At 38.2% G+C, this 16,059-nt stretch overlaps 1 protein-coding gene across 5 annotated transcripts in view; it reads right to left on the reverse strand.

The window, feature by feature from the left end:
* MBNL2 (muscleblind like splicing regulator 2) overlaps positions 1–16,059 on the reverse strand; it is a 116,631-nt gene that overhangs the window by 18,462 nt on the left and 82,110 nt on the right. For 4 of the 5 annotated variants that reach the window (XM_062566839.1, XM_062566840.1, XM_062566841.1 and 1 more), the window contains exons 3-6: positions 15,369–15,533; positions 11,998–12,198; positions 10,513–10,776; positions 3,960–4,113 (exon numbers count right to left, since the gene is read on the reverse strand). In XM_062566839.1, coding sequence (XP_062422823.1) covers positions 3,960–4,113; positions 10,513–10,776; positions 11,998–12,198; positions 15,369–15,533 — 784 coding nt within the window. Of the gene's footprint in view, positions 1–3,959; positions 4,114–4,856; positions 4,911–10,512; positions 10,777–11,997; positions 12,199–15,368; positions 15,534–16,059 lie in introns of all 5 variants that reach the window. The other variant, XM_062566843.1, reaches the window with a different exon arrangement.

Raw genomic sequence — 16,059 nt, forward strand, 5'->3', positions numbered from 1 at the left:
AAGAATGAATTTTAATCAACATTTTCATGACAGGGTATTAATTTGACTGTTAAAGGCCTGATATTTTAGCTGCTTTTCTGAGTAGTCCAGTGAAAACTCACTAGGGTAGGGCTACAGAGCAGAGCAAGGGATTACTTTTCTGAGTTAGAGTCTGTTATGTTGGACTTCAACTTTGCACTGCCAAAAATATTTGTTCCAAGTTGCAAATATGTTTAAAGGAGGAGTAAGATTCAGATCACAGGTCTCAACAGAACCTCTGCGGATCAAAGTATGTATTTCTGGGAAACGCTGATAAAACTTTCTAACACACAGCAAAAAGGAGAAATAGGCACACCACTATGAAACTTCTGAAACACTGATGAAATTTGCTGGCTTTTCCAATATTTTATGATTTTATAGTACTAGACAATATAAATTATAAAGAGAAATAAAACTTTGAAAACTGAAAAGCAGACTGGAATTCATGGTATTATGCTTTTGCAGTGTAGTTGTTATAGCAGGTGATACCACATCTAAACTGCAGTTTTTGTCTACAAATCTAAAAACTATACAACGTCAGCCAGAAGGACAAGTGAACCTTTAATTCTAGTCATTGTCTAAGTCTTGGCTAAGATTTCTGAAACAAGTGAATATACATTACATATAACATAAAACAAAGAAATTTGGAACCTACCAATACTGGTAGCGGGTGTCATGCACAAAACTGACCCTGCATGTCATGCAATGATAGGTGAAAAAAGTGGATAAAGGGAAGAAACAGGTTAGCTGTTTAGAGTTAACATTCAAAGTGAGATTCAAGCATAACCACAGATAAGTTAGTTAGTTAAACAACAACCCTAAGGTCATTCATAGTTTTGCTTTGCTTTAACCCCTAAAACATGATTATGTTCAAACTAAAATCCTACTTGAACATATTGTATGATATATTGCTTTTTTCTGTGTATATACAGGAAACTTTGTAAACTCTTTCATTTAATATGTTTGTAGCAATAGGTTTCTGTTTACAAAAACTTCTTTGAGTAAATATCACATTATTTTTGGACTTTTAGAACCCGTTACATAATTCAAACGGCTTAGTGTTGCACAGACCAATGTTCATCAACTCTTCTTCCTTCTCAGTGGAGAAAGAGGGCAAAATGGAATTATCTGTCATTATTCTGCAGGGGTTTTGTCAAATTTATTTTTAATATTCATGTGCACATTCTCAACAACACACTAAGTTTAAGCGGAGATGTGTTTCTGATCAATCCAATAAAAACGCTGCTGTGACAATTCTCAAAGCTAAACAAGTAAAAGTGTGGTCAGAACTCAGTAACACACCTTGTGCCTCAAGCAATGCTCAGTAAAGACTATTTACCTGCCATGCAGTTTAGTTTCAGTGCCTAGTCACCCTTCAACCTTTCTGAAAGGCCAAATGAGAAACAGAACAGCGTATGTTCAGTACAGCGCATACAGCAAGCCAGTGAAGGGTGGAAAGGTAAAGGGAGTAGTGCCACATACACCCATGTTTGTTACAAAGTCAAATATGTTTTCTGAATTCCTGCTTGATTATTACAGCAGCCTTTTATCCAACCATCACAGTAGCAAGTAACTATGAATGACCTTACCAAAGAAGAATCCCCAGAGAATACACAAAGTTCCTAGGCTAGTGGTTGTAAAAACTTGGACAAACAGCACTGGAAAGAGGGAAAAGACTTGTTGCTTTTAAGATCATTCACCAAACGATAAGGAAAAGTGACAAAGCAATTGTACTGATGGAAAACAAAGTGCAAAAATTTGGAAATAAGCCATGCTAAATCAAGCCCCACACTTTTTATTAGGGGAGCAAGTGGTTAAGAAAGCAGAGAAGTTATATAAAACAATTCAGTTTTATATATATTCCAGCAGCAAAACTTGTCTTAAAATTAAACTTTTTAAATGCACACACAAGCAACACATTTTAAAATTATCCCAGTTCAGAAAATATTACATAATCATGTAAAATCCAGTAGATAATGTCATGCATTGCTCCTTAGATTTGGCTGACACAACACCAAGCAAATCCAAAGAGGTGCATCTTCTCTTGGGCTTCCCAAGAAATATGGGAATTGCAGATGCACCATCTTTAATGAAAAGCTCATTACACTCATCCTTATAGAGTGGGTTCCCCCCTTTCCAATCTCCTCCCATACCCCACTCCTCTCTCTAACATCCTTTACAGGTGCTGATGGCGCTCACAAAGAGCAGGAGTTCAGTATTGTTAAAGAGGTCTTTCACTGTGCTTCTGGGCTTCATCTGCTATGTTATTTCTCTAACTCCTCTTTTTTGTGCACTTGTTTTGAGACTTGTCAACAATCTGGCCCTTAAGATTTGGCTCCAAGAACCGCCTTTTCCACCATCAGAAATTTATAAACTAAAATTATAATTCTGACCATCAGTTGGAAAGAGGAAAGGACAATAAACAGCACAAAGAATGAGGTACTCAAGGAAGCATGAGCACTCCAAAAGTCTGGAAAATATCTAAATGCTATTTCACTGAAAAAAAGTTTATAGACTACTGTATCTTCCACAGTTAATCTACATTCTATGGTAGCTGCATACAATAGCGATAAGCCTGAAAGGGAGTGCTTAAGAGAAAGAATAATGCGTATCTTATTGTAAATTCTTAGGTGACAATGTAAGAAGAACTTGTGGAAATTCCTGTATGTTTGTAAGCACAGGGCAGTCCTTCCATTCATTTCCAAAAAGGCAGGCTCTCATGATTCTTTTTCAAACACTCCCGTAAGTGTCAGCACATTTTCTACCATGAATATTCTGGTGCACAAATGCACTAAAAATACTGTGTTCTGTAACTTACTATGATAATTACAGGGGAAAGTTCCAAGGTTATTACTTAGGTCTTACACCAAAATTTCATGAAATGCCCTCTGTGTCTGTTTTTTTCCTTTAAAAACATACGGAATGTTGATATATTGGGAAATCACTGCATGCTGTTTTTCATCCCTTGTTTAACTAGCTATTATTTCTATATATAAGATGTTGAAATGTCAACAAAATGCATTTGAAAACGCATAGTTTTTAAGAATTCTGGAAGTTCACAGTTGATAACAATCTGAAACTGAAATATGTATTTTGTTAATTACAAGTCAAATCATGTAATTCATTACACTGGATATTTACCTTTAGAAAGTTCGGAGTGGGGTGACTGACATAATTTAAAGAATTACACTGTTCTTGTTTACGCAAATATCTAGTCCCCTCTTTCTTTTACAGCATTAAATAGAAGTCCTGGCACCAGACGTTATGCAGCTCAAGCTGCAGTGGATCCTTCGTTAGGCTAACTTTACGGAGACTTCCAAGCAATGAAATACAAATTACATTCTCTTGTTTTTAGATCATCCACACAAAGAATTATAACCCCACTATTAACCATAAATGCTAGGAAAAGTACGGGTTTCATTCCAAAATGAAAACCACGAACACCAATCTGATGCCTGAAAACCCTTTAATGCAGATGCAGGGAGCAATCTCTTTTTCACTGTGCTTCCATGCAGGCACTGGCTGCAAAACAGCAACAGAGGGAGCTTAAAGCTACATCCAGAGGGTGGGGAGCGCCTGCACACTTCTCACTGCATCTCGGAAGCGTAATGCCTTTCCCAGTATTTTGTTAGCAATATTTTGCCTTCTCATTCCCTAGGCTCTGGCAGATAAAGTCAAAATACAACCAGTTTAATATAGGAAGAAAGGGTAAACTGTGGACAATGATTAACTAGGCTGTGAATATGAAAGGCAATCTAATGGCATGTTGAAATTACTGCTTGAAATCTCATACTTTGCAGAAGGATTAAAATAGCTTGTGCAGACTTCATCTCAGAAAGAACAGGGAACACAATAAAACATTTTATGAAGTGCAAAAGAAACTGTCTTACACAGAGGATACCCAAGTAATACAGAATTTGTTCAATGTGAGTGCAACATACCTGTTGGGATAAATGCTGCATGTTGCTGCAACTGAGCATTGGCAAGAGCCTGTTGATAGTGCAAGACACTGGGATTGAAAACGGCACTGGCACCATTGCTTTTTTCAAGTGCTTGTCTCTTTGGTAAAGGGTGAAGAACACCAGGAGGAAAGGCCTGGAAATAAGACAGTTAGTTAAAATCACATAACTTTTAAGGCATTGTCTATAACATACATATAAATAAAAAAACTTATTATTTTTAAAGCCACTAAAGATGCCTTGCCATGCATATTAACTCAAAGCATAGCAATGTAAAATGAGTGAAATATTGTTACTGATAGCAAAAGCATGGTACTATTAACTAAAACTGTAGCAGCACAACTACTGAAAAGAAAGGCCTTTAAAGCAACAAAAATGGCATTTTCTTTAAAGAGGCTTTTGAGTATTATAGGGAGAAAAAACCACTTGTGTTTCATTGCCAAGTATCTTTTCAATTTAAATACCGTTTCCTATTATCATATAGATTAATGGATTATGTCAAGCATTTTCAATTACAGAAGCAGTTTTATCTCAGTTCAACTTTTTTTTTTTCTTTTTTAAATGACAAGATATTTAAAAATGAAACCATGTTAGGAGCTGAACTAAATCGTCCGCGTTCGTTACGTATGAGAATGAGATGGAGAACTACAAGTATACGGAGGCGCGGGGTGGCGGCTTAAAAAAAATTCTTTTTTTTTTTTTTTTTTTGCTTTTTTTGACCCCCTTTTTTTATATATATAATACTTTCTTTCCCCGTAAATTAACGAGAGGTGAAATCGTTTCCGGCTGATGTTTAAAAAACGAAAGCGATAACGAGTTTCATTAGTTGCTTCTCCGAACAAAGCTACATGCAAAGCAAAAGGTGAAAGGTCAAAGTACCAGGTCTACAGTTGCTTCGAGAGGTCGCTTCATTGCTTTGGCAGTCGACTGAGTCTTTTAATAACAGGCAGCGAGCACATGATGGCAGTGGGCCAATGGGATTCAAGCGAATTAACATACAGGTAAACAGCAAGCAGAGGTGCATCATGGGAACGGCATTGCATTGTGGATAGGTGAGAAGGAAAAAAATATTCTGAATGCAATATACAACATACAAAACACTAGGCATGCACAACAACAAAAATGTCTTCTAAAGAAATGAATATTACACTCTGAATTAGTACTGAAGCAAAAATGCATCTACTATACCTTAGTTAAAAGCATATAAGAGAGTAAAATATAGATGTTTGAAATTCAGGAAAGTTGAGTAAAACAGCAGCTTGCAGACACTATTAAGCATTTTATCAACACTTCACAGAGATGCAGAAAGTTTTAAGGATAATCCTCTAAGAATTTCTGATAAGTTAGTTAAGTCAAATTAAAAAGCATACAATAAATTTCAAAGACTACAATTTCAACAAAAGCTTTGGAGAATATTGTAGTGTGTTACAAAGGTTACCAATACATGTATTTGCAAGGTAAGAGTCCTAGTTAACAGCAGTGCATAATTCAGTAAGTTTGGGGTTCAAAACGGAAGAGGGTCTCCTTTCCCAGTATAAAGCAGATTAATATGTTGACTTACACTAACTTATCATTAATTCTTTATTTTTTCAGTACAGGGGGACATTTTTGCAGATTTTTGCCTTGTAACTTACCACATTACATTGAGAGGAAAAAAAGCCCTTCAGAATTTAAAACATATTTTCTAAATTTTGTTACAACCTTTAATACGAGCTTCAGGAGCATACAGTAACAAAAATACTGCTCCCGCTGCATCAATGCACATCTGAGTATGACTTCTGATAATAGTCCAGCATCATCAAAAATGTTTAAAGAAAATACTTAGGCATAGTAAAACATTTATGTATATTTCCATAATAAGATAAAATTTATGGCTGGCATGACAGCACTCTAAAAAATCTTTCCGTATTAAATATTACTTCCAAATTTTAATGTAAAAATGTTCAGAGAGGAAAGGAAGTTTTACTTACAAATTTTTTACTCTTTTTTTAAAACATATTGACAGTTAGTGTTTTTTTAGGATATGTGGGATTATGTCTATCTTGACATCAAAATGTGGAAATAGGGAAGAGAAGAGAAAACGGGAGCATGAGGCACAAAATGCCTTCGAACAGCTAACGGTCACAAAACTACGAAATGCCAGCAGGAAATTTTGCAGGATGACCCTTGCTTTGCCTATTCCACATTCCTGCTCTGCTGCACCTGTGTTCCATGAGGATGCTCACCACTCTCACTGCCTCTCCTTCAGCACATTTCTGAACTATATACCCTTGATTTACAGGACCTGTTCCTCTGTGCTTCCTAAGGATCCGTCTGGGTCGAAGATGGAGATATAACAAGAAATATCTCAGCTAAAGTTGTGGAGTCTCCATCCTTGGTCACATTCAAAATCCAAGTGGACGTGGTCCTGGACAACCTGCTCTAGCTGACCATGTTTTGAGGATGGGGGGAGCTAGACAATCTTTGAAAGGTCATGGTGATGAGGAGAGGTTCCTGAGGAATGGAGGACAGCAAATGTCACCCCTATCTTCAAGAAGGGCAAGAATGAGGGTCTGGGAAACTACAGATCAGTCAGCCTCACCTTGATTCCTGGGAAGCGGATGGAGTAACCAATTCTGGATACCATTTCTAGATACATGAACGACAAGAAAGTGACTAGGAGTAGTCAACATGGATTTACAAAGGGAAAATGATGCTTAACATTTCTGATACCTATGATGAAATGACTGTCTGGGTGGATGAGAGGAGAGCACTGAATGTTGCTTACCTCAACGTTAGTAAGCCTTCTGTCTCCCATAAAATCCTCACAGACAAGCTGATGATGTATGGTCTAAACAGATGGACAGTGAGGTAGACTGAAAAGTGGCTGAACAGCTGGGCTCAGAGACTTGTGATCAGCGACACAAAGTCCAACTGGAGGCCAGTCACTACTGATGTATCGCAGGGGTTGATACTGGGTCCAACACTGTTTAACCTCTTCATTAATAAACTGGATGAAGGGACAGAGTGCACTCTCAGCAAGTTTGCAGATGATACGAAACTGGGAGGAGTGGCTGATTCACCAGAGGGTTGTGCCACCAGTCAGTGTGTCCTTGACAGGCTGGAGAAATGGGCAGAGAAGAAGCTAATGAAGTTCAACAAAGGGAATGCAAAGTCCTGCACCTGGGGAGGAATAACCCCATGCACCAGTACAGAGTGTCAATCAGCTGGAAAGCAGCTCTGCAAAAAAGGATGTGAGGATCCTTGTGGACAAGAAGTTGAACATGAGCCAGTAACACACTACTGCAGTGAAGAAGGCCAAAAGCCTCTTGGACTGCATCCGGAAAAGAATTGCCGAAGGCTGAGGGAGGTGATTCTTCTCCTCTACTTAGACCTGGTGAGGCCACATCTGGAGTGCTGGGTCCAGTTCTGGACTCCCCAGTGAGAGAGAGACATGGACTTACTGAAGCGAATACAACAAAGGGCCATGGAGACAATTAAGGGACTAGGGCATCTAACATGTGAGCAGAGGCTGAGGGTTGTTTAGCCTGGGAAAAGTAGGCTTGGGGGGATTTTATCAATGTGTATAAATACCTGATGGGGAAAGAGTAAAGAAGACAGAGCCAGACTCTTCTCAGTGGTATCCAGTGACAGGACAAGAGGCAATGGGCACAAATTGGAACACAAGAGATCTCATTTAAACATTAGAAAAGATTTTTATCACCTGTGAGGGTGATAAAACACTATAACGGACTGTTGCCCAGAGAGGCTGTAGAGCCTCCATCCTTGTTCATATTCAAAACCCAAGCGGACACAGTTTTGGACAACCTGCTCTAGCTGACCCTGTTTTGAGCAGGGAGGAGTTGAACTAGACAATCTCCAGAACTCCCTTCCCACCTAAATGCTCCTGTGAACTGGTCTATGATTTCATATTTTAATTTAGGCTGTATATTCCTCAGTGATTTTTCATGCTCTCTTCTGTTTAAGCATTTGAAGCTCCTTATGTACAGTGATGGATGACACTGTCTTCTAATGCCCTTCACATTTAAGCTGTACATAATCTATAGCCTCTTTCACAAATTGTCATTCCCCTTGCTTCTTACTTCAAATGATAAGGTCAGCTAAGGTATCCGAGTAAAAATTCCTAAGCTTAAATTACAGAACTATAGAAAGGGCATTTTCCGCAAGGTCCCAGACTACAGAATTCATTGATCTCTGAAGGTCTTAAAAGCTCCACTGCTCTAATAACTCCCTATCCACAACACTCACCTGCGAGAGCACCCTCTGGACCAGAACAACCCAGTCTGCTCACCCAGGAAGCAAAATCTCCTGTGTTTCTGCCAACAATCCACAGTGCACTCATCTGCCTTGTGAATGGGCCCTGGCACCCTATGCCTAACTTGTGACTTCCATCTGCTCTTTCAGTGGCATCACTTGACAAACAGCCCAGGCAAGGCTCACAGCCCCCAGGCTCTCCCCTGCAGGGCCTGGATTCAAAGGCAGCCTAAGTCTGACCCTGAGTCTATGCAGACACGGCCAGCACACAACTTTAATGCTAATGGAGATACATGTTAATACGTTTAACTGTAAATATTCATGTGACTCTGGAGAGAAATGAACATCCATATACAGTGAAGCACAGAAAGAATTCTATATCCTGACTGGAATACTTCATAAAGCCCTTGATTTTCTAGGTCTTGCACACTTTTAGACCCTCACTATACTTGTTGCTGCAATTGCAGTTGCCAAGCTACAACTGTTCTTGGACAGTTTCAACTTGGGAGCAACCTGCAAACAAGCCCTACAGATAAGATTCTTATTTCTCCCTTACTTTTGCTCTCGAGATCCAACTAAGTACTCTGGTCATTCTTGAACACATTAGAATGCTAACTTTTCAATTCCGTATTTCCAGAGATGCTTCACCTTGCTCATTTGAGGCTAATGTAATTTCAGTTACGGCTTATTTAAAATTACAGGATATATATCCAACCACTACTGAAGTGCAAAAAAAGAATCTCCTCAACTCTCTCTCCCTTCTTCTTTACTAGATTGAAATAGAAATATTACACAATTTTTGTTGCCCATTTAGAGAACATAATAGAAGCTAATTAGAATTTAAAAAAAACCCTCCTTTGCTCTAATTTCCAGATGCTATTCTATTTCTGCAAGCACAGGGAAGTTTAACTAAAAATCATCTAGTTCTAAATAGGGATTGGGGATACCATAAAAAGTTTTAAAATTGAAGAAATTTTATTCTGTTTGGAGGTTTACTTTCTTGCATAACTTACCCTTTGTCCCTCAAAATGTCTGGTCTTTGCTAATTTGCTAAATACAATAGCTTGGGGTAGTTATATAGTGTACTGTATTGTGTTTCTGCTAGGCTTCTTACTCAGAGAATAACTGTATTGTCTGCAACTATTGTATGCACTGCCCACAAGTCCACAAACCACATCTGCTTAACTATTCGTCCAGTGCCAGCAATGAGGACAATGATTCTTTGATTTGCTGGCAGCAATTTTGTCTCCCAAGTCAAATCCTGCATGCTTTATTTATTTATCAGTACCACCCTATCTATTTAAATTTATCAACTTTGCTGGTAGCAAATGTACCAGATATCTAGCGCTGATAAATGGATGGACTGCCTGCTTCAGTTTTCAGCAACAGCTTAAAACTTCTGAAAATAAAACCACCCTCAATCTCTTTTTGTCTGACTATACTTAATCTGCTTTTTCTTAAATACTCACATTTTAGTTTACTACTTTTTAAACTCAATTTTTCTAATAGAAAATTGTAACACAGATTCAAGTAACTTGTCTATAACAGTGGGAGAACTAAGTAAAAAGTCTAGGTAGGCATGAGAACTTGCTTGTTCTAACCAAGGTTCAAAAAGATCTAGTCAACACTTTTTAGTCAATGGATAAAGATGTGTATCTCTAGAGGGCAATCCTTTCTCATCCTCAGACAAGCCTAACGATAGATAAGATGAACAGCTATCTGAATGTGTTTTTTTTTCTCTGCTAACCAAAGGCAGACAAGAGTGGCTAGGTTAGCCTCAGATATCTAAAGATCTGGCATCTAAAATGAGGCAAGTTGAGGCCCAATATAGGTTTCTTTTCTGTGGCCCATCTCTGAGACAAGTAACTCTCTCTTTGCTTTTCTTCCTTTTCTTCCAAATTTCCACATTTATAGCCACACTAAAAAGCTGAAACAGAATACATGCCCCTGTTTTCCAGGGGACGTTGTACCTTATCAGTTTTATTTCTGTTCAAAAAATTAGGGGCAAATTTAACATACAATCAAGGCAGAGAACATAAGTGGTATAGAGCGTCATTTGCTTCACTGTCTTGGATAGAAACATAGCATTAAAATAAGGGAATAAAGGGGAAAAAATCATTTCCTCCCAAAAAGCAATAGTAATTTTATAAATTCTTATCTTTTACGAAAAAAAGGCAAAAGAGAAAAGAAAAGAAAGTATAAGCAAACAGCATTAACTGGAAGCAAAATAGCCATCAAAGAGCTTTTGTCAAAAAAAGCAGCCATATATTCTAGCACTTACCATCACAGTCGCAGCTGCCGCAGCTGCCTGGGCTGCCACTGCAGCCTGGTTGGCTTGGTGTTGCGCCGCTTTGATTTTGGCCTGCAAATGTGCAGGAGGGTGAAAATACTTGCATTTCTCCCTCATGCAACGACCTTTTATGTAATCCATACACACGGTTACGGTGTTGTCGTTTGTGTCAATCATTGTGCTGTCTGCAGGATGCGCAAAGCGGCAATCAGTCTCTCCACGCGCACAGTTTCCTCTCTGGAACTCCCTGCACACCTACGTGCAAAACAGCATTCATTGCAGAGGAAGGACCCAAGGGGAAAATGTTAAAGGGGAGGGAGAGCCCAGAGCCCCAAAGGACAGACCTTCTCCCTCCTCCCACTAACTCAAGTTTTTCAGTGAATTCAACCTAATTAACCCTTTATCTTATTTTGGGAGAAGGGAGAGGAAAAGATATCCAATTTTACCCTTACACATTTGGCTCCACAGGCAGCTTTGTGGTATAACCGCTAAATGAACTTCATATAGAACAGAAACTTTCCCAAATGTCTTTTTCCTTTTCTTTTTTTTTTTTTTTCCTCCCTCCCTTCTGTTTAGAAAACACCCAGGAAGGATACTCACTGAAGTAACTGCCCCTGCAAAACTAGCTCAGGATCACAAAATATTCAGTCCCTTTCTGACTGTACTTTATATTCATGCAACTCCACAGGCAGAGAAGAGGTTCATCTTGCTGATACCGGGGGAGGTATGAATCAGATTCACTGTATTTTAATATAGTCTACAAACAAAATGGAGAGCTTCCTTAAAAATAAATTAAAAAAAAAGGACATAATGAACACAGATTTTTGTAAAAAGAAATGTGCTCTAGACATTAGAGCTCAGGCTTCTGGCGAAGGACATTCGTTTCTGCAAGTGCCGTTTAGCCTTCTCATGCACTTGGATGACAGACTCTATCGAGCTCAGCCATATAGAGATCCATCACCTCTTGTGAGGCTCTGAGTAAAACTGGGGATTTGTCTATTCCGTCTGTTCCAGGTTTTGTAACATTCAACATCTGTATTTCCAGCTCAAGGCTGAAAAGCTATAAAATTCCCCTAATATTGATCCATACAGATCAGGACAGAATTCATACTGGAATAAAAACGTAGTTATTGGATATTTCATCAAAGCATACCTCTAAAGGCCTGTATATTTGAGGTTTAAAATCTATGCCATGGAGAGCTTCACAATGGAGAGGCAAGCTTAATCAACAAAACAACTTCACATTGCTTGCCACCTATTGAATTTGAACAAACATGCTACCTTAACACTAACAACACAAAAAGAATGCTTTCATAACCACTGGCTGCAAGAGTAGAAATCCTGTCTATTCATGATGTCTGTATTTGTAGCAATTAAATTTAAGCATAGCTGACAAAATAACAGTGTTTTTCCCAAGGATCTTTTATACAGCCTAGCAGAGAATTGTATTTCTGATCACAGTGGTGTCTACAGTACCTCCAGTTTATCAGTCCTGAGGAGTTTCTGGGTAGCAGTTGAACCAGGGACTGAAACCGGTGGACTTCCAGGAACAATGACAGGTGGCGTGGGTAGGATCTCAGTCGGGACTAAGCCCACTCCGGGTGTTACTGGTGTTAGGTAAGGAGCAAAGCTAATTGCCGTGTTCGTTCCTATTGTGGGACCCACTGGAAATGTGGGCTGCAAAATGAAAAAACAGAGAAAGATGAAAAAAGAATGGTTTTTCTTTTAGGAACAAGCTAACCAAGAACTTATTAGTTGTCTTTTGCATGTTCTTTCTGGCACCAATTCATCTTCTTATTCAAAAATTTCAAACAGCTGGCAAAACACACAGCATGTTCTCTTCTTTTAATCATGTAAGACATTCCAGCTGCATACTAAGATCTGCACTTTGCAGCTCTGTTACTGGAAAAGAGGTTGCCAATGCAAAGGAAATTACACTTCTAACCTGAATCTCTGTGGAGGTCCAGCTTACATTGCAGGCTTATTTACACATCTAAAAATAGAAATAACATAGACTTTATTGCTTTTTCTCAATACCTGTTTCCTTGGGAAAACATGCTGTTTTTCAAACTAGTAAATTTCGTAAGTGATGCATTATTAACTATAATTAAATAAACTATAATTAAAGCCATATTTTTAAAAACAGTATATATAATGAGCTCTTCAGCATGTAACTTCTATCTGTTTGCATACTCTATTTTGCCACTCTGTGCAATTATATGTTACTATGGATCACATGTCTAAAAATCTCACCTGTGCAAATGTTTGTGTGTTCAGCTGCCATCAGTGGCAAGCAGAATAAATATTACAATCTCAGCTGGACCCAATATTTAGAAAAGGATTATTCAGGCTTAGCTATAGAGTTCATCTTACAAAAAATCTGACTAGAAGGAATGATAGGCATGTAAAAATCTGTTTCATGACTTCCCAAAGCAAGTCAGTGAAGTCATGACCAGAAGAAAGAGCACTTGTGTGATGCTAAAACACAGCTCTACTAAAACAGAATTGCTGACTTGTTACCACCCATTCCACTTGGGCTAGAGACAGAACATCACCGTGGTCAGAACCAGAAAGCTTTCTGGATCTGCAGAACTGCTGTTTACTCCGGAGAGTGAAGCTGTAATTATAAATGGGGAAAAACTATGCAGAAAAACAGGACAAATCTCAGATCAGCTTTGTCAGAAATTAAGTTTCCAAATAAGCTGGCAGCTAGAAATAAATCACATAGAACACTAGTGAAAAACTTAAGAACATTCAACGAAGGAGGAATGTCTTCCTCACTGAGGTGGTCTGCATGGCCTCTATTAGAAAAGGGAAGCCAGCCACACACACGGTGTAGAAAACATGCAAGATAAAGCACAGGAGCTGGAGAGTTTATTTATACCCTTCTTTTTTTTTTTTTTTTTTTTTTTTTCGTCCTAGGAACAAATTCCTAAATTATAAATGAGTCTGAGTTAGTACTGAGAAAATGCTGAGAGCAGCAGACTAGCCAGGATATTCAACCATATGGAAATGGAATCTATTTGCCCTGGAGAGTTAAAAGCATAAGCTCTGTTTTTATCAGAGATCAAGACTACTCAGTATCAAACAGCACAGTTTATATCCTAAGTACTAGTTAAATTCTTTAAATTATAATAATGAAATTTATATGACATAACAGTTCAACTATTTTGGAACAATATGTGTTATATAAAATACAAATAATATAAATACCAATTTTGTATCAGATACAATTTCGAGAATAAATCCACATCAAATGACTTCTGTGGAATTTTTTTCTACTTTTTATCCATTTGGTCAAAGCTGAGTCATCTCAATCTGACAATTTATGTGAGACAAAGAGAAATAAGTCTTCACTTTTATCACAGCAATCAGTACAGAAGGCATTACATAGATGAAACTATGAAGTTCAAATGATGAACTGAGAGAGTAGAAACAAGGATGATTTCGCCACTTAAAATTTGTTCCTAATACTGAGCGGTGGAATATCTGTACTATTTCATGAAAATGGGGTGGTGGTGAAAACTCAAGCAGTAAAAACATAAGGAAATATCAAAACACATTATGACAGTATGTATATCCAACATACATCTTACATACATCTTGAAAGCTGATGAACTTTCCACTGGGAGGACTGGAAACTGAGACATCAAGATGAAATCATCCAAGAAAACTACATGTACCAGAAAGTCAGGGACTCCTAACACTCTTTTTTTGCTCATACTTCCCAACTTACAGCAGATGTTTCAAGTGGAAAGCAAGACTTGAAATAAAGGAATCTGGGTTGAAATTCATCTGACCAAATACAGATGTCTTCATTCAAGATGCTGACACTACTTGGCTCCTTTGACAGTCCATGAAAAGGAAAAGGCACTTTTACAAACAAATCATCTAATCCTAATGCAGACATCTGAAAAAAGCCAATTGGATAGTATTTAAAAGTGTTTATTTCTTTTGACAGGAAAGGAAAAGGAAAAACTAGGAAGCCCAGCTCTGAAGTTGGTGCCTACACTGTAGAAGCCTCAAGTCAGTCAAGAAATCCCATTTCAGTGCCTCATACCAGGTGTTTGAATTGAGAAAACAGCAGCAACAGCCATGTGTGGAAAGTTCAATTCAGATAACTCGTCTAGCAGTATTTTGGAAGTCTGATACCATCCAGGAATGAGCTGCAAAGGCAGTTCAGAGCAGCTGATCACTTTCATGTATATCTGAAGATGCTGCTCATGCCTGCAAGACTCTGGCTTTATGTCACCCTCTGTATTTGAAGTGTTCCAGGTACTATATGCATTACCTCAAGATAAAATGCTGAAGTTTGTAAAGTGAATGCACCATCAACTCTCTTCATCTATGCTATCCTGGCGTATTTCAGATTTCAAGACAGTAAGAAAATACTACCTGGAATGGCATGACCCTTTCCTCCTGGTATTGGGATTAAATATTACTTAAAGCCACTCAACCTCACAGACTCCTGTGAGGAGAACTTCACAGTCCTGCTCAAATAACTTACTAGCAAATAATTATTATACAACTTTTTTGTTCCAGGAGGATTCTGGGTAAAACTCCTGCAAATCTACACAAAACCTGACATGAACTTAATGAGAAAGAGAAAGAGAGATGCTGAAAGAGAGAAAGAAAGAGAGAAAGAAAAAAGTAGACAAAGCTGGGATAAAAATGTTTCAAGCTTACAGTAATACTCCTTCATATCTTCATATGCAAATTTAAATAACCATATTTCCAGCATCTCAGCAGTTCCAGAAGTTAACAGACAGTGTTTATTTTTTGCAGGTCAGTAAAGTCTTGTACCTTAGCTTCACTTGCTGGCAACATCATCCGAGAAACACACTTACCACTGGCTGTAGCGGTGTTCCTGGAAACATGAACTGCATTTGCTGAGCAAGCATTGCTGCTGCAGTTTTTTGTTGAATTAAGTTGTTCCTGCCATTGATTTCCAGTTGAGTTTTTAAATGTGTTGGTGGATGAAGGTACTTGCAGTTTTCCCTTGTACAACGACCCTGGAAAAGAAAACGTACACTAATTGTTTTATCGCTTTTGATGGTTGCTTAATGCCTTGGGGCAAAATATTATACTATAAGCTAAGCAAGAACTAATGAAATACTAGGAGGTTCCTGGGAACACTTTAGCAAGCTGGGAGGAGCTGATGGCCTAGAGCTCTGCCTGAGCCCACTACCTCTGACTGGTCATTAAGGCTACTAGCTACAAAGAAAGAAAAAGACTGAAAATAGCTGAGGCATTTTAGTTTGTTAAGTACAGGTCACTGCTCTGTAATTATATCCAGACTGCCTGAATCACCACTCATGATATCCTCGCTAGGCTATCTAGTGTTACCATAACATAAATGTTCTCACGAATTACATTATCAATAATAAATCTAAATGTTCTTTCAGAAAATACAGCATATTATATTAAAATAATGGCATATTTGTGGCAGTAAAGATCTAAAATAGCAACTTTCTGCATGTGCTTTCTTGTATTTTCATCTCTACTGCAGTTCACTGGCTTCTAGCTTCCTGCTTTATT

Source organism: Rhea pennata, chromosome 1 (assembly GCF_028389875.1).
Source record: "Rhea pennata isolate bPtePen1 chromosome 1, bPtePen1.pri, whole genome shotgun sequence".
Lineage (NCBI taxonomy): Eukaryota > Metazoa > Chordata > Aves > Rheiformes > Rheidae > Rhea > Rhea pennata.